The sequence below is a fragment of the Mobula birostris genome, chromosome 24, assembly GCF_030028105.1.
Source record: "Mobula birostris isolate sMobBir1 chromosome 24, sMobBir1.hap1, whole genome shotgun sequence".
Lineage (NCBI taxonomy): Eukaryota > Metazoa > Chordata > Chondrichthyes > Myliobatiformes > Myliobatidae > Mobula > Mobula birostris.
Window position 1 is genome coordinate 3,917,918 of NC_092393.1, and position 21,697 is coordinate 3,939,614.

The 21,697-nt window shown below is 43.4% G+C and overlaps 1 protein-coding gene across 4 annotated transcripts in view; it reads left to right on the forward strand.

The window, feature by feature from the left end:
• jpt1b (Jupiter microtubule associated homolog 1b) overlaps window positions 1-21,697 on the forward strand; it is a 71,470-nt gene that overhangs the window by 5,832 nt on the left and 43,941 nt on the right. For 3 of the 4 annotated variants that reach the window (XM_072242316.1, XM_072242319.1, XM_072242318.1), the window contains exon 2: window positions 16,893-17,047. In XM_072242316.1, the coding sequence (XP_072098417.1) occupies window positions 16,893-17,047 (155 nt within the window). The remainder of the gene's footprint in view (window positions 1-16,892; window positions 17,048-21,697) is intronic. The other variant, XM_072242317.1, reaches the window with a different exon arrangement.

Sequence of the window (21,697 nt, forward strand, 5' to 3'; positions counted from 1 at the left end):
AAAGCTTGAGAGGGTCAGTAACTTTTCATTTCTTGATATCAACGTTGAGGATCTATCCTGGAACCAGCACACAAGTTTCTGTAGATTGGCATGTCACCAACAACTGTGAATCTATAAAAGTTTCTCAATGGAGAGTATCCTAGTTGCTTGCCTGATACGGAAACACTGATGACCAGGAATAGAACATGACATAGATAGGAGTAGGTATGAGGTCTTGAAGAAGGAATATATAGGGAGTTAGGAAAGAAGTTAAAAAGCAGGACCTCAACGGTGGTAATCTCGGGATTGCTGCCTGTGCCACAAGACAGAGAGGGTAGGAACAGGAAGTTATGGCAGATGAATGCGTGGCTGAAGAGTTGGTGCAGGGGGCAGGGGTTCAGATTTCTGGATCATTGGGATCTCTTCTGGGGAAGGTCTGACCTGTAGAAAAAGGACGGGCTGCACCTGAACTGAAGAGAGACCAATATCCTGGCAGGCAGGTTTGCTAGAGCTGTTGGGGAGGGTTTAAACTAGTTTGGCAGGGGGATGGGAATCAGAATGTGAGTGCAGAGATTAGGGTAGAAGGACAAGGACATGATGCTGCTTCCTGCATGCATGCTGAGCTCACTGACTTCATTAACTTTGCCTCCAACTTTCACCCTGCCCTCAAGTTTACCTGATCCATTTCCAACACCTCCCTCCCCTTTCTTGATCTTTCTGTCTCTATCTCTGGAGACAGCTGATCTATTGATGTCTACTATAAGCCTACAGACTCTCTCAGCTATCTGGACTATTCATCTTCATAGTCATAGTCATACTTTATTAATCCTGGGGGAAATTGGTTTTTGTTACAGTTGCTCCATAAATAATAGTAATAGAACCATAAATAGTTAAATAGTAATATGTAAATTATGCCAGTAAATTATGAAATAAGTCCAGGACCAGTCTATTGGCTCAGGGTGTCTGACCCTCCAAGGGAGGAGTTGTAAAGTTTGATGGCCACAGGCAGGAATGACTTCCTATGACGCTCTGTGCTGCATCTCGGTGGAATGAGTCTGGCTGATTGTACTCCTGTGCCCACCCAGTACATTATGTAGTGGATGGTAGACATTATCCAAGATGGCATGCAACTTGGACAGCATCCTCTTTTTGGATACCACTGTGAGAGAGTCCAGTTCCAGCCCCACAACATCACTGGCCTTACGAATGAGTTTGTTGATTCTGTTGGTGTCTGCCACCCTCAGCCTGCTGCCCCAGCACACAACAGCAAACATGATCCCACCCTGTCTCTTGCAAAAATGCCATCCCCTTCTTACAATTCCTCCGTCTCCACCGTATCTGCTTTCAGGATGAGGCTTTTCATTCCAGGACGAAGGAGATGTCTTCCTTTTTTAAAGAAAGGGGCTTCCCTTCCTCCACTATCAACTCTGCTCTCAAACACATCTCTCCCATTTCACATATGTCTGCTCTCACCCCATCCTCCTGCCATCCCACTAGGAATAGGGTTCCCCTTGTCCTCACCTACCACCCCACCAGCCTCCGGGTTCAACATATAATTCTCCGTAACTTCTGCCACCTCCAACGGGATCCCACCACTAAGCACATCTTTCCCTCCTCTTCTCTCCCCCCCCCCCCCCAGCTTTCCACAGGGATCGCTCCCTACGTGACTCCCTGGTCCATTTGTTTTCTTCCCCCCCCCCCCCCCATCCCTTCCCACTGATCTCCCTTCTGGCACTTATCCGTGTAAGTGGAACAAGTGCTACACATGCCCTAACACTTCCTCCCTCACTACCATTCGGGGCCCCAGACAGTCCTTCTGCCAATCAACTTTCCAGCTCTTATCTCCATCCCTCCCCCTCCTGTCTTCTATCATTTTGGATCTCCCCCTCCCCCACCCACTTTCAAATCTCTTACTATCTCTTCTTTCAGTTGGTCCTGATGAAGGGTCTCGACCCAAAACATCGACTGTACCTCTTCCTATAGGTGCTGCCTGGTCTGCTGCGTTCACCAGCATTTTTTGTGTGTTGCCTGATGATATGTGTTCTGAGTTGGTGAGGAAGGACAGGCAGGGGACAAAACATAAATATAGCCAGTTAGAGGGGTTGAAATGTGTCTATTTCAACGCTAGGAGTATTAGGAATAAAGGGGATGAACTTAGAGCATGGATCAGTACGTGGAACTACGATGTTGTGGCCATTACTGAAACTTGGCTGGAGGAAGGGCAGGATTGGCTGATGCAGAATCCATCTCTGAGGCATTCCACAAACTCCCTTTCTTGGGGACCAGTACCAACCTGAATTTCCCAGTCTACCTTCATGTTGAAATCCCCCATAACAACCATAGAATGACCTTTGCGACATGTCAATTTTAACTCTTGACTTAACTTGCACCCTATATCCAGGCTACTGTTTGGGGGCCTGTAGATAACTCCCATCAGGGTCTTTTTGCCCTTAGTTTCTCAGTTCTATCCATACTGACTCTACATCTCCTGATTCTATGTTCCCCCTTGCAAGTGACTGAATTTCATTCCTCACCAACAGAGCCAACCCACCCCCTCTGCCAACCTGGCTGTCCTTTCGATAGGATGTATATCCCTGAATATTCATTTCCCAGCCCTGGTCCTCTTGCAGCCATGTCTTTGTTATTCCCACAACATCATACTTGCCAATTTCCAACTGAGCCTCAAGCTCATCCACTTTATTTCTCCGTGCATTCATATATAATACTTCTAATCCATTTAAAGTAATACTTTTACTCCCCTCACCTTTCACATTAATTCCTATTGCACTTGGCCATACTCTCCGATCCCTTCCTGAGCTTTCTGCCCCTTTAATTCTGTTGTCTTTCTTAACTGATTTTCTCTTTCCCTTTTAACTCCGTTCTTATATTTCCAGTTCGTCCCCTTCCCCCCACTACTTAGTTTAAACACACCCGTGTAGCAGTGGTAAACCTGTCGACCAGAATGCTGGTCCCCTGTCTGTTAAGATGCAATCTGTCCCTTCTGTACAATTCATCCTTACCCCAAAACAGATCCCAGTGGTCCAAGAATCTAAATCCCTGCCTCCCGCACCAGCTCCTCAGCCACACATTCAGATCCCCTATCTCTCTGTTCCTGCTCTCACCAGCACAAGGAACTGGAAGCAAACCGGAGATAACCACCCTGGAGGTCCTGCTTTTCAGCCGCTTTCTGAGTTCTCTGAAGTCACGCTGCAGAATTTCTTTCCTCGTCCTCCCGACGTCATTTGTGCCGACATGCACCACCACTTCCGGCTGTCCACCTTCACCTTTGAGGATGCCCTGCAATCGGTCTGTGATGTCCTGGATCCTGGCACCAGGGGGCAACACACCATCCTTAAATCCTGCCTGTTGCCGCAGAAACCCCTTTCTGTACCTCTCACTATGGAGTCCCCTACTACCATGGCTCTGCCTGACTTCTGTCTCCTTGGCTTTGTTTCAGCGCCAATTTTTGACTCGCAGACCTGTCCGCCTCTCAGACTGGCAGTGTCTTCTGTCCCGACAGCTTCCAAGAGGGTGAAACTGTTATCAAGAGGTACATCCTTCGGGGTCTCCTGTACTCCAAGCATCCACCCCTTCCTCATCGTCGCCCCCCCCCCCCCCCTTCTGGTATCTTCGGTATAACGATCTTGCTGTAGGTCCTGTCCAGAAAACCCTGTGAAAGGACCTTGATCAGGGTGAGATCGAAATAGAACATGCCTGTGTGCTGGACAACGTGGAGATTAAGGAAGAAGTAGTGTTGGATCATCTTAAAAACATCAAGATGATAAGTCGCCAGGGCTGGATGTGATATACCCCAGGTTGCTGTGGGAAGTGAGAGAAGAGATTGCTGGAGCAGTAGCTATGATCTTTGAATCCTCTTTGGCTGCAGGGGAGGTGCCGGAGAATTGGAGAATGGCAAATGTAGTTCCCTTGTTTAAAAAAGGTAATAGGGAGAATCCTGGGAACTGTAGACCGGAGAGTCTTACGTTGGTAGTCTGCAAACTATTGGAAAGGATTCTTAAGAATAGGATCTACGAGCACTTGGAGAAGTGCAGTCTACTCAAGGATAGTCAACACGGCTTTGTGAAGGGAAGGTCATGCCTCACGAGCCTAATTGAGTTTTTTTTGAAGAGGTAACAAAAGAAATTGACAAGGATAGGGCGGTAGATGTGGTCTACATGGATTTTAGCAAGGCATTTGACAAGGTCTCCCATGAGAGACTCATCCAGAAAGTCATGAGGCATGGGATCAGTGGAACCTTGGCAGTTTGGATAAAAAATTGGCTTACAGGAAGAAAGCAGAGGGTAGTAGTGGAAGGAAAGTATTCTGCCTGGAGGTCGTTGACTAGTGGAGTGCCACAAGGATCTGTCCTGGGACCCCTGCTCTTTGTTATTTTTATAAATGACCTGGATGAAGAGGCGGAAGGATGGGTGAGTAAGTTTGCTGATGACACGGAGATTGGAGAAGTTGTGGATAGGGCTGTAGGTTGTTGAAGGTTACAAGAGGATATAGACAGGATGCAGAGTTGGGCAGAAAAGTGGCAGATGGAGTTCAATCTGGATAAGTGTGAGGTGATGTGTTTTGGAAGGACAAGCCAGAAGGCTGAGTACAGGGTTAATGGTCACTTAAGAGTGTGGATGAACAGAGGGACCTTGGGGTTCAAATCCATACATCCCTCAAGGTCACTGCGCAAGTTGATAGGATAGTTATGAAGGCCTATGGGATGCTAGGCTTCATTAATAGGGGGATTGAGTTTAAGAGTAGAGAGGTCATGTTGCAACTCTACAAATCTCTGGTGGGACCACACTTAGAGTATTGTGTTCAGTTCTGGTCACCACATTATAGGAAGGATGTGGAAGCTATGGAGAAGGTGCAGAGGATATTTACCAGGATGTTGCCTGGATTGGAAAACAAGTCGTAAGAGGCAAGGTCAGCATAGCTGGGACAAGGTGGATGAATTAAAAGTGCAGATTGTTATTAATGAATATGATATAGTTGGGATCACAGAGACATGGCTCCAGGGTGACCAAGGATGGGAGCTCAACATTCAGGGATATTCAATATTCAGGAGGGATAGACATGAAAGAAAAGGAGGTGGGGTAGCATTGCTGGTTAGAGAGGAGATTAACGCAATAGAAAGGAAGGACATTAGCCGGGAGGATGTGGAATTGATATGGGTAGAGCTGCAAAACACTAAGGGGCAGAAAACGCTGGTGGGAGTTGTGTACAGGCCACCTAACAGTAGTAATGAGGTTGGGGATGGTATTAAACAGGAAATTAGAAATGCATGAAATAAAGGAACAGCAGTTATAATGGGTGACTTCAATCTACATATAGATTGGGTGAACCAAATTGGTAAAGGTGCTGAGGAAGAGGATTTCTTGGAATGTATGCGGGATGGTTTTTTGAACCAACATGTCGAGGAACCAACTAGAGAGCAGGCTATTCTAGACTGGGTATTGAGCAATGAGGAAGGGTTAATTAGCAATCTTGTCGTGAGAGGCCCCTTGGGTAAGAGTGACCATAATATGGTGGAATTCTTCATTAAGATGGAGAGTGACATAGTTAATTCAGAAACAAAGGTCCTGAACTTAGAGGGGTAACTTTGAAGGTATGAGACGTGAATTAGCTAAGATAGTCTGGCAAATGACACTTAAAGGGTTGACGGTGGATATGCAATGGCAAGCATTTAAAGGTTGCATGGATGAACTACAATAATTGTTCATTCCAGTTTGGCAAAAGAATAAATCAGGGAATGTAGTGCACCCGTGGCCGACAAGGGAAATTAGGTATAGTATCAATTCCAAAGAAGAAGCATACAAATTAGCCAGAGAAAGTGGCTCACCTGAGGACTGGGAGAAATTCAGAGTTCAGCAGAGGAGGGCAAAGGGCTTAATTAGGAAAGGGAAAAAAGATTGAGAGAAAACTGGCAGGGAACATAAAAACTGATTGTAAAAGCTTTTATAGATGTGTGAAAAGAAAAAGATTGGTTAAGACAAATGTAGGTCCCCTACAGACAGAAACAGGTGAATTGATTATAGGGAGCAAGGACATGGTAGACCAATTCAATAACTACTTTGGTTCTGTCTTCACTAAGGAGGACATAAATAATCTTCCGGAAATAGTAGGGGACAGAGGGTCCAGTGAGATGAAGGAACTGAGGGAAATGCATGTTAGTAGGGAAGTGGTGTTAGGTAAATTGAAGGGATTAAAGGCAGATAAATCCCCAGGGCCAGATGGTCTGCATCCCAGAGTGCTTAAGGAAGTAGCTCAAGAAATAGTGGATACATTAGTGATAATTTTTCAAAACTCATCAGATTCTGGACTAGTTCCTGAGGATTGGAGGTTGACTAATGTAACCCCACTTTTTAAAAAAGGGAGAGAGAAACCGGGGAATTATGGACCAGTTAGTCTAACATTGGTGGTGGGGAAAATGCTAGAATCAGTTATCAAAGATGTGATAACAGCACTTTTGGAAAGCGGTGAAATCATCGGACAAAGTCAGCATGGATTTGTGAAAGGCAATCATGTCTGACGAATCTCATAGAATTTTTTGAGGATGTAACTAGTAGAGTAGATAGGGAAGAACCAGTGGATGTAGTATATTTGGATTTTCAAAAGGCTTTTGACAAGGTCCCACACAGGAGATTAGTGTGCAAACTTAAAGCACACGGTATTGGGGATAAGGTATTGATGTGGATAGAGAATTGGTTGGCAGACAGGAAGCAAAGAGTGGGAATAAACGGGACCTTTTCAGAATGGCAGGCAGTGACCAGTGGGGTACCGCAAGGCTCAGTGCTTGGGACCCCAGTTGTTTACAATATATATTAATGACTTAGATGAGGGAATTAAATGCAGCATCTCCAAGTTTGCAGATGACACGAAGCTGGGAGGCAGTGTTAGCTGTGAGGAGGATGCTAAGAGGATGCAGAGTGACTTGGATAGATTAGATGAGTGGGCAAATTCATTTTAATGCAATTTAATGTGGATAAATGTGAGGTTATCCACTTTGGTGGCAAAAACAGGAAAACGTTATTATCTGAATAGTGGTGGATTATGAAAAGGGGAGGTGCAACGAGACCTGGGTGTCATTATACACCAGTCATTGAAAGTGGGCATGCAGGTTCAGCAGGCAGTGAAAAAGGCGAATGGTGTGCTGGCATTTATAGCAAGAGGATTTGAGTACAGGAGCAGGGAGGTACTACTGCAGTTGTACAAGGCCTTGGTGAGACCACACCTGGAGTATTGTGTGCAATTTTGTTCCCCTAATCTGAGGAAAGGCATTCTTACCATAGAGGGAGTAGAAAGAAGGTTCACCAGATTGATTCCTGGGATGGCAGGACTTTCATATGAGGAAAGACTGGATCGACTAGGCTTGTACACTCTGGAATTTAGAAGATTGAGGGGGGGATCTTATTGAAACATATAAAATCCTAAAGGGATTGGACAGGTTAGATGCAGGAAGATTGTTCCCGATGTTGGGGAAGTCCAGAACGAGGGGTCACAGTTTGAGGGTAAAGGGGAAGCCCTTTAGGACTGAGATTAGGAAAAACTTCTTCACACAGAGAGTGGTGAATCTGTGGAATTCTCTGCCACAGGAAACAGTTGAGGCCAGTTCATTGGCTATATTTAAGAGGGAGTTAGATATGGCCCTTGTGGCTAAAGGGATCAGGGGGTATGGAGGGAAGGCTGGTACAGGGTTCTGAGTTGGATGATCAGCCATGATCATACTGAATGGTGGTGCAGGCTTGAAGGGCCGAATGGCCTACTCCTGCACCTATTTTCTATGTTGCTATGTTTCTCTTCGGTGTGTAGAAGGATGAGAGGGGACTTGAGAGGGGCATATGTACAAAGTTAAGGGAGGGAAGTTTAGGAGAGACAGCAGGGGTAAGTTTTTTTTTTATTTACACAGAGGGTTGTGGGTCCCTGGAATGACTTGCCAGGGTTGGTGGTGGAGGTTAAAACATTAGGGGTATTTAAGAGCCTCTTGGACAGGCACATGGATGAAAGAAAAATAGAGGGTTACGGGGTAGTGTGGGTTTAGTACTTTTTTTAAAGGAATATATGGGTTGGCACAACATCGAGGACCGAAGGGCCTGTACTGTGATGTAATATTCTAGTGTCTAGAACAGGCTGCAGAAAATGGTGGACACAGCCAAAGCCCTCCCTACCATTGAGTACACTTGCATGGAGCACTGCCATTTAAAAAAAAAAAAAAAAAAACAGCATCCATCCTCAGACTCCCACCACCCAAGCCCTACCTGCTTCTCACTACAACTTTCAGGCAGGAGATACGGAAACTGTGGGTCCTGTACCAATAAATTCAGGAGCAGTTATTACCCTACAACTATCAGGCTCCTGAACTTGGCATGGATAACTGCATTCATCACTTCATTCAGTACTTCTTGAAAACAGACTTATTTCAAGGGCCGTTTATGCTTATGTTCTCAGCTCAATTGGTGATTGTTAATCTTTGTTTAGAGCCAGTTGTTAAGGATAAGGTGATGGAGTACTTGGTGACACAGGACAAGATAGTATAAAGTCAGCATGGCTTCTTTCAGGGAAAATCCTGCCTGATGAACTTGTTAGAATTCTTTGAAGAGGCTACAAGTAGGATGGATAAAGGGGATGAAGTGGATGTTGTGTATTTGGACTTTCAGAAGGCCTTTGACAAGGTGCCACATAGACTGCTTACCAAATTAAGAGGCCATGGTATTACAGGAAAGTTACTAACAAGGTTAGAGCTTTAGCTGATTGGTAGGAGGCCGTGAGTGGGAATGAAAGGATCCTTTTCTGGTCAGCTGCCAGTGACTAGTGGTGTTCTGCAGGGGTTGGTGTTGGGACCACTTTTTATGCTGTATATAAATGATGGAATAAATGGCTTTGTTGCCAAGTTTGCAGATGATACAAAGATTGGTGGAGGGGCAGGTAATGTTGCGGAAACAGATAGGATGCAGAGGGGCTCAGACAGATTAGGAGAATGGGCAAGAAAGTGGCTAATGAAATACAATGTTGGAAAATGTATGGTCGTGCACTTTGGTAGTAGAAATAAATGTGTGGATTATTTTGTAAACGGGGAGAAAATCCAGGAATCTAAAATGCGGTGGGACTTGGGAGTCCTTGAACACCCTGAAGGTTAACTTGCAGGTTGAATCGGTGGTGAGGAAGGCAAATGCCATGTTAGCATTCATTTCAGAGGTCTAGAAGAGCAAGGATGTGATGCTGAGGCTTCATAAGGCACTGGTGAGGCCTCACCTTGGAGTATTGTAAACCGTTTTGGGCCCTTCATCTTAGAAAAGATCTGCTGGCATTGGACAAGGTCCAGAGGAGGTTCACAAGGATGATTCCAGGAATGAAAAGGTTATCATACAAGGAACATTTGATGGCTCTGGGTCTGTACTCACTGAAATTCAGAAGAGTAAGGAGGGATCTCATTGAAACTTTCAAATGTGGAAAGGCCTGGACAGAGTAGATGTGGAAAGAATGTTTCCCATGGTGGAAGAGTCTTTATCAAGAAGGCACAGCCTCGGAATAGATGGCGTACTTTAAAAACGTGGAGAAATTTCTTCAGCCAAAGGGTGGTGAATTTGTGGAATTTGTTGCCACATGCATCTGTGGATGTTGGGTGTATTTAAAGCAGAGATTGATAGATTCTTGATTGGACATGGCATCAAAGGTTACGGGGAGAAGGCCGAGAACTGGGGTTGAGGAGGAGGAGAATAAATGAGGATCAGCCGTGATTGAATGGCGGAGCAGACTCAGTGGGCCAGATGGCCTAATTTTGCTCCTGTATCTCATGGTCTTATTTCTTTTCCTGTCGATGACTGCAAGAAAATGAATTTCAAGGTAGAATATGGTAACATCTATGTACTTTGATAGTTTGCATTGAGCTTTGAACATCTGAATAGCGTCATCTGCTATCCAGTGTTGAGGGTCAGCATGTAGGTGAGGAACCATAGTAAACGAGTGTTACCAGAGGTATGGGCAGAGAAGTTATTACTGGTGATGCCCTGACTGTGACTGGCTCTGAGTAGGTGATTATATTCTCATTTGGCAGGATATCATTGAACAAGACTACATTTGCAGGTACTAAAATTTGGAGCAAAAACTAACTGCTGTAGTATCTCAGCAGGTCAGGCAGCATTTGTGGAGGCAAAAGGATGATTGACATTTCAAACTGAGACAGTGAATCAGGATTTGGTGTACAGAGGGAAGATGGTGCATAAGAGCAAAGGTGAGGGGGGGGTAAAACATGAGTGGAAGTAGATTGGTCAGTGAAGTGGAGGGAAAAGTACAATGTTGAGACAAACTGATAGTTAATAGGTGGAAATATAAGGGGGAGGGAATGGCAGATGGAGCTGAAAGGGAGGGTGAAGACAGCCTGGCAGATGATGGAACCAGGTTAGGGAGGGATGATGGAAATGGGCCCTGATGAGATGGGAAAGATGGGCTAAAGGAGAAGAAACTTCAGTAATTATGTGAGTGGGCAGGTGGAATAGGTGGAATGTGGGGTGGAAAAGGCAATCAAACAAAAATACTTCAGGTGGGCTAGTGAAGTGGGAAGGGAACAAAGTTACTGGGGGGGGGGGGGAAGAAAATTCATTGCTTATACCTCTGGGCTGTAAGCTATCTAAATGGGATGAGGTGTTTTGTAGTATGCTTGCCTTCCACTGGGGAAGGCTGCAAGAGAGCGGAAGGGGAATTGTAGGAGGAAGCTTAATGGTCCTTGTGGACAGAGTGTAGGTGCTCTTCTAAGCAATCACTAGTCTATGCTTGGTCTCACTCGTGTGTGGAAGGTTACACTGTGAGCAAAGTAGACTAGATTTAGGAAGTGCACTTGAATCTCTGTCACCTGAAAGGGTGTTTAGGTCCCTGGAAGGTGCTGACAAGAGGAGTGCAGGGACAGTTGTTGCACCTCCCATGGTTGCAGGGGAAGGTACTGGGCAGAGGGAAGTGTTAGAAGGAGCTGAGCAGACCTTGGAATCACAGAGTGGTCCCTGTGGAAAATGGGAAGATGTTAGCTAGTCAGATCCCATTGGAGCTGACCAAAGTGAAGTATGCTAGATGAGGCTGGTGGGGTGAAGGGTGAGGATGAGGGGAACTCCTCTGTTCAGTTTGGTCATGAGTGAGAGCAGACATGGGAACCTGAGGAAATGTATGTGAGAGTTCCATTGACTATGGCAGAGGGAAAGCCATCTTTTCAGAAAGGGGATATTTCAGAAGTAACATGCACTGCTGCAGGAACCTGGGTCAGCCACCATCTGAGCAAGGAAACAGACAATTTTTAGACAAGATCTTTCATCAAGACTAGAAAGAAAGGGGAGATGACCAGCATACTTTTTTTTTTAAAGTTGGGGTGGGTGAGGTATTGTGCAAAAGTTGGTGGTTTGATTAGCTGGATCCAGGTGAGGGGGACCACGGGCAGGTGAAGAAAGTGGGAGAGTGGGAATGATGCAAGCAGCTGAGAGGTGATGGGAGGGGTAAGTAACAATACTGAAGAACAGTTTAATAAGAGGACTATTGACCATGGAATGAAAGATAGGATGGGAGGGAAGATGCTGGAATGGTTCCAGTTTTCTGAAAAATTACAAATGTCGCTCCACTCTTCAAGAAGGAAGAGAGGCTGATGAAGGGAAATTACAGGCCAATTAGTCTGATCTCAGTGGTTTGGAAGACGTTGGAGTCGATTGTTAAGGATGTGGTTTTGGGCTACTTGGAGGCTCATAATGAAATAGGCTGTAGTCAGCATATACCTGTATAATTGCTAAATCAAATGGTTGTCCTCTGAATCTAACAAGGAACACTCCCAATGTCCTAAAACACGTTTTGCCATGTTTTCATCCATAAGAATTCCTACTCCATTAGTATGGGATGTTCCACAAGAATAAATTAGTGTTTTATTTCTATTCCGACATGTTCCAGCACCTATCCAATGAACATGTTATTGTCATGGGAGATCTAAATGCTAAAGTAGAACAAGGTGCTGATGGAAATACCACAGGAAAATTTGGACTAGGGGAAAGAAATGAAAGAGGTGAGAAATGGGTAGAATGGTGCAAAATGAATAAGCAGGTTATTATGAATACCTACTTTAAAAACCATTCAAGATGCTTGTGGACCTGGAAAAGTCCAGGTGATAACACTAGAAATCAAATTGACCTTATTACTATAAACCAAAGATTTAGAAACTCAGTGACTCAATGCAAAACATATCCAGGTGCAGACTGTAGTAGTGACCATAACCCGGTAGTATGTCATGTAAAAGTAAAACTTAAAAAAGCTAAAGCAAAAACCTGAACAATCCCTTGACTACTTGCAATTAATTAAAGAAGAAAACTTAAGACAAAAATTTACAATTAAAGTAAGGAATAGATTTCAAAGTCTAGAAATAGAATCTGTTGAAGATGATAGCAATCATGTATAAATGAAATTTAACTCTTTAAAGGATGCCTTGGTAGAATCAGCAAAGTCAGTGATTCCTAAAAAAGAAAAAAGCACAAAGAATAAATAGATGAGTGTAGCGCGTGGCCAAGTGGTTAGGGCGTTGGGCTCACGATCTGAAGGTCGTGGGTTCAAGTCTCGGCCAAGTCAGTGTGTTGTATCTTTGAGCGAGGCACTTAACCACACACTGCTCCAGTCCACCCAGCTGAAAATGGGTACTGGCAAATGGTATCCTCGCGATAGACTGGCGTCCTATCTGGGGGGCGGGAGTCTTGTACTCTCAGTCGCTTCTCGCCACAGAAACATCGGCCTGATGGGCCACAGGGCTCGGGACAGACTTTAACTTTAAAATAAATGGATGACAGATGAAATCAAAAATCTAATGGAAGAAAGAAGACGGAAGGAAGCAAATCCTATAGAATATAAATCCTTGGATTAAAAAAAAGTTAAAAGCTTATGTCAAAAAGCCAAAGAAGAATGGTTAAACCAGGAGTGTGAGCAAATAGAAAGAATCCCTAATACTGATCCAAAAAGGTTACATCAACAAATCAAGAATATCACTGGTAGAAAGTTCCTCTGTTCTTCAGGTGGATGTTTGAAAGCAAAGGACGGTACCATTATCATGGGAAAAAGGTGAGATTATGAACAGATGGACTGAGTATATTCAGGAATTGTTTGAAGATGATCGAGGTGAAAAACGAGAAATTAACATTGAAGGTCCAAGTATTTTAAAATCTGAAGTTTGTAATGCAATAAATAAGATGAAGAAAGGAAAGGCAGCAGGTTCTGATGAATTAGTAACAGAACAAATTATTGCCCTTGAAGATTATGGAATTGAAAAACTTACTGATTTAATCATTGACATTTAATGATAATAATACCAGAAGAGATGAGAAAATCAATATTTATCACTCTTCCTAAGAAACCTGGAGCGATAGAATGTGAATTACATAGGACCATAAGTTTAATGAGTCATATCACCAAGATACTTCTAAGAATTTTGATGACAAGAGCTAAAAGTAAGATACAAGCTGAAATAGGTAAAGAACAATGTGGTTTTGTGAAAGACAAAGGTACAAGAAATGCAATATTGATGTTAAGGATACTATCAGAATGAGCTATTCAAGTGCAAAAAGATTTGTTTGTTTTATCAACTACACAAAAGCATTTGATAAAGTGAAGCACAATAAGGTATTTGAAATATTACAGAAAACTCTAGATCTAGATTTGAAAGACCTCTGCCTAATCAGAAATCTGTACTGGGAACAAACTGCTGCTGTAAGAATAGATGGAGAAGTGAGTCAGTTTATGAAAATCAAGAGAGGTGTTAGACAAGGGTGTGTTTTCTCCCCTGATTTACAGTGAAAACATTTTTCTTAATCTCGGTCCTAAAAGGCTTCCCCTTTATCCTCAAACTGTGACCCCTTGTTCTGGACTTCCCCAACATCGGGAACAATCTTCCTGCATCTTGCCTGTCCAATCCCTTTAGGATTTTATACATTTCAATCAGATCCCCCCTCAATCTTCTAAATTCCAACGAGTACAAGCCCAGTTCATCCAGTCTTTCTTCATATGAAAGTCCTGCCATCCCAGGAATCAATCTGGTGAGCCTTCTTTGTACTCCCTCTATGGCAAGGATGTCTTTCTGCAGATTAGGGGACCAAAACTGCACACAATACTCCAGGTGTGGTCTCACCAAGGCCTTGTACAACTGCAGTAGTACCTCCCTGCTCCTGCACTCGAATCCTCTCGCTATAAATGCCAGCATACCATTCGCCTTTTTCACCGCCTGCTGTACCTGCATGCCCACTTTCAATGACTGGTGTATAATGACACCCAGGTCTCGTTGCTCCTCCCCTTTTCCTAATCGGCCACCATTCAGATAATCTGTTTTCCTATTTTTGCCACCAAAGTGGATAACTTCACATTTATCCACATTAAATTGCATCTGCCATGAATTTGCCCACTCACCCAACCTATCCAAGTCACTCTGCATCCTCTTAGCATCCTCCTCACAGCTAACACTGCCACCCAGCTTCGTGTCATCTGCAAACTTGGAGATGCTGCATTTAATTCCCTCATCCAAGTCATTAATATATATTGTAAACAACTGGGGTCCCAGCACTGAGCCTTGCGGTACCCCACTAGTCACCGCCTGCCATTCTGAAAAGGTCCCGTTTATTCCCACTCTTTGCTTCCTGTCTGCTAACCAATTCTCCATCCACATCAATACCTTACCCCCAATACCGTGTGCTTTAAGTTTGCACACTAATCTCCTGTGTGGGACCTTGTCAAAAGCCTTTTGAAAATCCAAATATATCACATCCACTGGTTCTCCCCTATCCACTCTACTAGTTACATCCTCAAAACATTCTGAGATTCATCAGACATGATTTTCCTTTCACAAATCCATGCTGACTTTGTCCGATGATTTCACCGCTTTCCAAATGTGCTGTTATCACATCTTTGATAACTGACTCCAGCAGTTTCCACACCACTGACGTTAGGCTAACTGGTCTATAATTCCCCGGTTTCTCTCTCCCTCCTTTTTTTTAAAAAGTGGGGTTACATTAGCCACCCTCCAATCCTCAGGAACTAGTCCAGAATCTAACAAGTTTTGAAAAATTATCACTAATGCATCCACTATTTCTTGGGCTACTTCCTTAAGCACTTTGGGATGTAGACCATCTGGCCCTGGGGACTTATCTGCCTTCAATCCCTTCAATTTGCCTAACACCACTTCCCTACTAACATGTATTTTGCTCAGTTCCTCCATCTCACTGGACCCTCTGTCCCCTACTGTTTCTGGAAGATTATTTATGTCCTCCTTAGTGAAGACAGAACCAAAAGTAATTATTCAATTGGTCTGCCATGTCCTTGCTCCCCATAATCAATTCACCTGTTTCTGTCTGTAGGGGACCTACATTTGTCTTTACCAGTCTTTTCCTTTTTACATATCTATAAAAGCTTTTACAGTCAGTCAGTTAGGCCTTCAAGAGACTCCCACTTGGCATTTTGTTAACCCCTGAACTCTTTCAGATGTGGTTAAACCACATTTTTGGAGGAACTGGAAAGGGTAGTCTACCACATTGACTATGTACTCATTGTTGGAGGCTCAAGGGAGGAACATGATAAGAGTGGTATCTGCCTTGGAGAAACTGAAACACTGTAACTTATCACCCCACACCTCTTGTGAATGGCTACAGTCCATCAGAGCTGTCAATGGGCCGGAGACTGAGAACAAGCCAGGCTGTCTGTCTTTCCCTTCTCCAACCTCACTTGGACAAAGTGAGAAATTTTGAGATAGCACAGCATGAGAAAACGAAGGGCATGCGTGATCTCAGACATGGAGCAAAATCTTTGTTGCCGCTCGGAAGTGGTGAGGCTGTGTTTCAGACCAATTCACCAAAGGAACAATAATCCAGCAGTATGCACCACGATCGTTTCTGATCAGATCATGAGGTAAAATCAGGTGAAACAAGTGTATGCTCTTGTGTCTTCAAAGTCCACAAAAGGTGGTTAAAGAAATAGTGGTCTGATCCTTGTAACACACAAAAATTGCTGGTGAACGCAGCTGGCTAGGCAGCATCTATAGGAAGAGGTACAGTCGACGTTTCGGGCCGAGACCCTTCGTCAGGACCAATGGAAAGAAGAGATAGTAAGAGATTTGAAAGTGGGAGGGTGAGGGGGAGATCTGAAATGATAGCAGAAGACAGGAGGGGGAGCGATGGAGCTAAGAGCTGGAAAGTTGTTTTGCAAAAGGGATATGAGAGGAGTATGGGACTGCCGGAAGGCCTAGGGAGAAAGAGGGGGTGGGGGGAAGCCCAGAGGATGGGCAAAGAGTTATAGTGAGGGACAGAGGGAGAAAAAGGGGAGAGAGAAGAAAAATTCCAGGATCAGCAGATTTCCTTGTGTGGGCCTGATCCTTGTGATGGCTCTGACCTGACATGGATCCACCTCTCAAGAATCTCCATCTGCTCCAACGCTTCCAGGAGCCTATACCAGATCGGGTCATTTATCTCCTTTTAAGGTGCAATGTGCTTGAAAGGAGAACAAATTCATATAAGTAAACGAAAGAAATGATCTTGCAGCAGTGCGGTAATTAGGGTTTATCCTATTTGCTTTATGGAAGTAAACTGGCAACATGAATGGTTGAAATTAATATTTAGCTTGTTTAAATTATGCTTTTACAAATTCTCTTCCTGATGTAGCAAGAGAGGGGCCAGAAAGCTTCAGTTTTAAAACAATGTTTTCTCTTGCTGAATAAATGAGGCTTTCTTGTTGCAGGATGGATGTAGCAAAGCTTGGTTCCTGAAGACAGTAAACATGCCATCTGAGCTGAGGGGCTAAGTGTACACACATGCAAGGAATTTGTCATTTTAGGGGTTGTCTGTATAATAGTCCTTTGTGAAGAGTACTGTTCTTGAAAAGTTAAAGATAATACATCTATGGGAAGTTTTCTTTTTTGTTGCAAGCAGGGTGTTGCAGCCTCCAGGTGGTGGATCCAGTATCTCGTTCGGGGTGGAGGAAAATGTCAAACCAGTGCATTCCCGTCCAAGCAAAACTGCATCCAATATCTTTGGGCCACCATTGGAAAATCAACCTGTGGCTAGAAGAAGCAACCCACCGGGTGAGTGCATTGTTTGGTATTTGGAATAGTAAATACACCTGGAAATGCCTATGCTTATCTTCTGCCTTACAATCTCTCCTTAAGCACTGAGGTCTTTTTTTTAAGATTAATTTTTTTAATGCATTTCTACAAGAAACTATGGAAAGAGAACCTAACAACAAAATGGAGATTTATACAGTGCGAAACAAACAAATCCAATATGTAATTCATAACAATAAGGGAAAAAAAAGTACCTGAAAGAGAATTATGTAAAATTAGTATCCATCCCAACCTCCCACTGAAAGAAGAAAAACCCAGGCCAACCATTGTGCATATAAAAGAAAAAAAATCAATCGGAACATTCAACCCCAGAGAACTGTAAAATATATATAGAAAAAAAAAGTATAATGATGACTACCAAAAGTATAATGTAATTCACACAAAAAAAACCGTATAACTTACAAAAAAAACCGTATAACTTACAAAAAAAAAAGCTGGAAGTAAAGGATTGTAGCATACAAAAAAAAGATATTCTTACCCTAAAAAAGAATTGTGAAAATATTCAAGAAAAGGTCCCCACACCTTCTGAAGCTTTATGTCCGAATTGAAAAGTGAATAATTTATCTTTCCGAGGTCTGAACAGGCCATAATATCACTAAGCCATTGAGTGTGAGTGGGTGGAGCAGCATCTTTCCACTAAGAAGAACCAACCGTCTAGCCAAGAGAGACAAACGATAATGTTCGGCATTTAGTCAGACTCGAGTGCAAATTTACATCACCCAAGGTGCCAAAAAGAGCAACCTGAGGGTTAGGTTCTAAGTGGCAATTAAGAATATGAGATAGGGTTGAAAAAAACTCTCCAAAATTTCTCTAGACTAGGACAGGTCCAATACATATGAATAAGGGAAGCCTCAGCTCCTTTACACTGATCACAGACAGGGCTGAGGTCTTTTGAAACTAGTCTGGAGTTGGACAACTTCACTCCAAACTGTACCTGTGCTTGTTTTGGCTGGTCTTTGTCATGTGCTTAGTGGTGGACTCTAAGCAAAGTTTCTGTAGAGTGTCAGTTGGTAAGTGAATGGATTGTGTTCAGCAAGCAGTCATTCTGTTTAATCCTAATAACTTCTAACAGGTGATACAGATGAGTAAGGGTAAGAATAGTTACCCTTGCACGAATAGTTTGCATTCAAAGTCCTGTGACCTCGTATTGATTTATTATGGCACGGAGGAGTTTGCCACTTGTCCCATTAAAATTGATGCCTGCTTTCTGAAGCAGTACAGTCAATCACATGTTTATAATTACAGACAGCACCAGGACTCAATCTTGTCGGTGATTGCTGGCGCAGTAAAGCAATTACACTAACTACCATGGACCTGTAGATGAATGTCAGCGTTCGAAAAGCAAGATTCAATACTGTGTAGAAGTCTTGGGCACGTGTATATCGCTAAGGTACTTAAGACTTTTGCACAGTACTGTATATTGGTTAAAATAGGAAGATGGCTGGGAAACAGAAATAAACTTGGCTTTGTATTAGCTCAGTAGTATTGTGTTATTTGGTAACTGGAAAGACATGATGTACAGTACTGTACAAAAGTCTCAGGCACCCTAGCGATATATTTGTGCTTATCCTTTTGGTATTAAGAACACAATTTTCATTCAGTATCATCAAAGTACATTTATTAAAGTATGTATAGAGCATGCAACCTTGAGATTCGTCTTTCTGCAGACAGCTACAAATCAAAGAAATATTGTCATTGCCGTGGTGGGAGATTTTAATTTCCCAAATATTGATTGGCATCTCCCTAGAGCAAGGGGTTTAGATGGGATGGAGTTTGTTAGGTGTATTCAGGGAGGTTTCCTGACACAATATATAGATAAGCCTACAAGAGGAGAGGCTGTACCTGATCTGGTATTGGGAAATGAACCTGGTCAGGTGTCAGATCTCTCAGTGGGAGAGCATTTTGGAGATAGTGATCACAATTCTATCTCCTTTACCATAGCATTGGAAAGGGATAGGAACAGACAAGTTAGGAAAGCATTTAAATAAAGTAAGAGGAAATATGAAGCTATTAGGCAGGAACTTGGAAGCATAAATTGGCAACAGATGTTCTCAGCAAAATGTACAGCAGAAATGTGGCAAATCTTCAGGAGATATTTGTGTGGTCTGCATAGGTACGTTCCAATGAGATGGAAAGGATGGTAGGGTACAGAAACTGTGGTGTACAAAGGCTGTTGAAAATCCAGTCAAAAAAAGAAAAGCTTATGAAAGGTTCAAAAAAAAAACAAAAAAAAAAACTAGGTAATGATAGAGGTCAAGAAAATTATAAGGCTAGCAGGAAGGAACCTAAAAATGAGATTGAGAGCCAGAAGGGGCCATGAGAAGGCCTTGGCGAGCAGGATTAAGGAAAACCTCAAGGCATTCTACAAGTATGTGAAGAGCAAGAGGATAAGACGTGAGAGAATAGGACCAATCAAGTGTGTATGGAACTGGAGGAGATAGCAGACGTACTTAATGAATACTTTGCTTCAGTATTCACTATGGAAAAGGACCTTGGTGATTATAGGGATGACTTGCAGCGGACTGAAAAGCTTGAGCATATAGACATTAAGAAAGAGGATGTGCTGGAGCTTTTGGAAAGCATGAAGTTGGATAAGTCACTGGGACCGGATGAAATATACCCCAGGCTACTGTGGGAGGCGAGGGAGGAGATTGCTGAGCCTCTGGCAATGATCTTTGCATCATCAGTGGGGACGGGAGAAGTTCCAGAGGATTGGACGGTTGTGGATTTTGTTCCCTTATTCAAGAAAGGGAGTAGAGATAGTCCAGGGAATTGTAGACCAGTGAGTCTTACTTCAGTGGTTGGTAAGATGAAGATCCTGAGAGGCAGGATTTGTGAACATTTGGAGAGGCATAATCTGATTAGAAATAGTCAGCATGGCTTTGTGAAAGGCAGGTTGTGCCTTAAGAGCCTGATTGAATTTTTTTTGAGGATGTGACTAAACATGTTGATGAAGGTAGATGCAGTGAAAATATGGATTTCAGCAAGGCATATTGAGAAAGTAAGGAAGCATAGGATCCAAGGGGATCTTGCTTTGTGGATCTAGAATTGGCTTGCCTACAGAAGGCAAAGAGTGGTTGTAGATGGGTCATATTCTGCATGGAGGTTGGTGACCACTAATATGCCTCAGGGATCTGTTCTGGGACTCCTTGTCTTTGTGATTTTTATAAATGACCTGTATGAGGAAGTGGAGGGATGGGTTAGTTAATTTGCTGATGATGCAAAGGTTGGGGGTGTTGTGGATAGTGTGGAGGGTTGTCTGAGGTTACAGTGGGGCATCGATAGGATGCAAAACTGGGCTGAGAAATGGCAAATGGGGTTCAACCCAGATAAAGTGTGAGGTGGTTCACTTTGGTAGATCAAATATGATGGCAGAATATAGTATTAATGGTGAGACTCTGGGCAGTGCGGAGGATCAGAGGGATCTTGGTGTCTATGGCCATAGGAGACACAAAGCTGCTGTGCAAGTTGACTGTGGTTAAGAAGGCATGCGGTGCATTGGCCTTCATCAATCTTGGAATTGAGTTTGAGCTGAGAAGTAATGACCCTGGTCGGGCCCCACTTGGAGTACTGTGCTCAGTTCTAGTCACCTCAATATGGGAAGGATGTGGAAACTATAGAAAGGGTGCAGAGGAGATTTACAAGGATGTCGCCTGGATTGCGTTTCATGCCTTATGAGAATAGGTTGAGTGAACTAGTCCTTTTGTCCTTGGAGTGACGGAGGATGAGAGGTGACCTGATAGAGGTGTATAAAATAATGAGAAGCATTGATCATGTGGATAGTCAGGGGCTTTTTCCCAGGGCTGAAATGGCTAACAGAGGGCACAGTTTTAAGGTGCTTGGAAGTGGGTACAGAGGAAATGTCGGGGGTAAGTTTTTTTTAACGCAGAGAATGGTGAGTGCGTTGAATGGGCTGCCGATGGCTGTGGAGGCGGATGCGAGAGTTTTTTTTTTTAAGAAGCTCCTGGTATAGGTACATGGAGTATGGAAAAATAGAGGGCAATGGGTAACCTTGGTAATTTCTATATACATGTTCAGCGCAGCATTATGGGCCGAAGGGCCTATATTGTGCTGTAGGTTTTCTATGTTTCTAAACATTATAGAACCAGTTTATTTGAGAAATACACAAGACCATCAAATATGTAGGGGTGGAAAAAACAAATGATGCAAATAACAAAGTGCAAATAAATAACACAAACATTAACAGCAAACCGCACAATCCTCAAATGTGAGTCTACGTCCATGAGCCATCGAGGTGAGTGAAACTGGTCCTGTAGCTGATGGCTGCAACAGCCACTGAGTGAGCTTGTTCAGCACTCTGTCAATGTCTGCAGGCCACAGCCGCAGATCCAGTTAGGCGCCAGAGCGCCTTGATCAAGTATCGTTAAACACGGAGGACATTGAGCATCAAACTGCAGCCGAAAGTGAGTCCATGTCCCATGGTATTATAGGAAAGATGCTAGCGTGGATAGAAGATTTGCCTCCTGCCAGTCAGCCAAGAGTGGGAATAAAGGGGACCTTTTCTGGTTGGCTGCTGGTCACTAATGGTGTTTTACAGGTTTCGGTCATTCCTCAATGATATAAAAAAAATGTTCCTTATGCAAACACTTA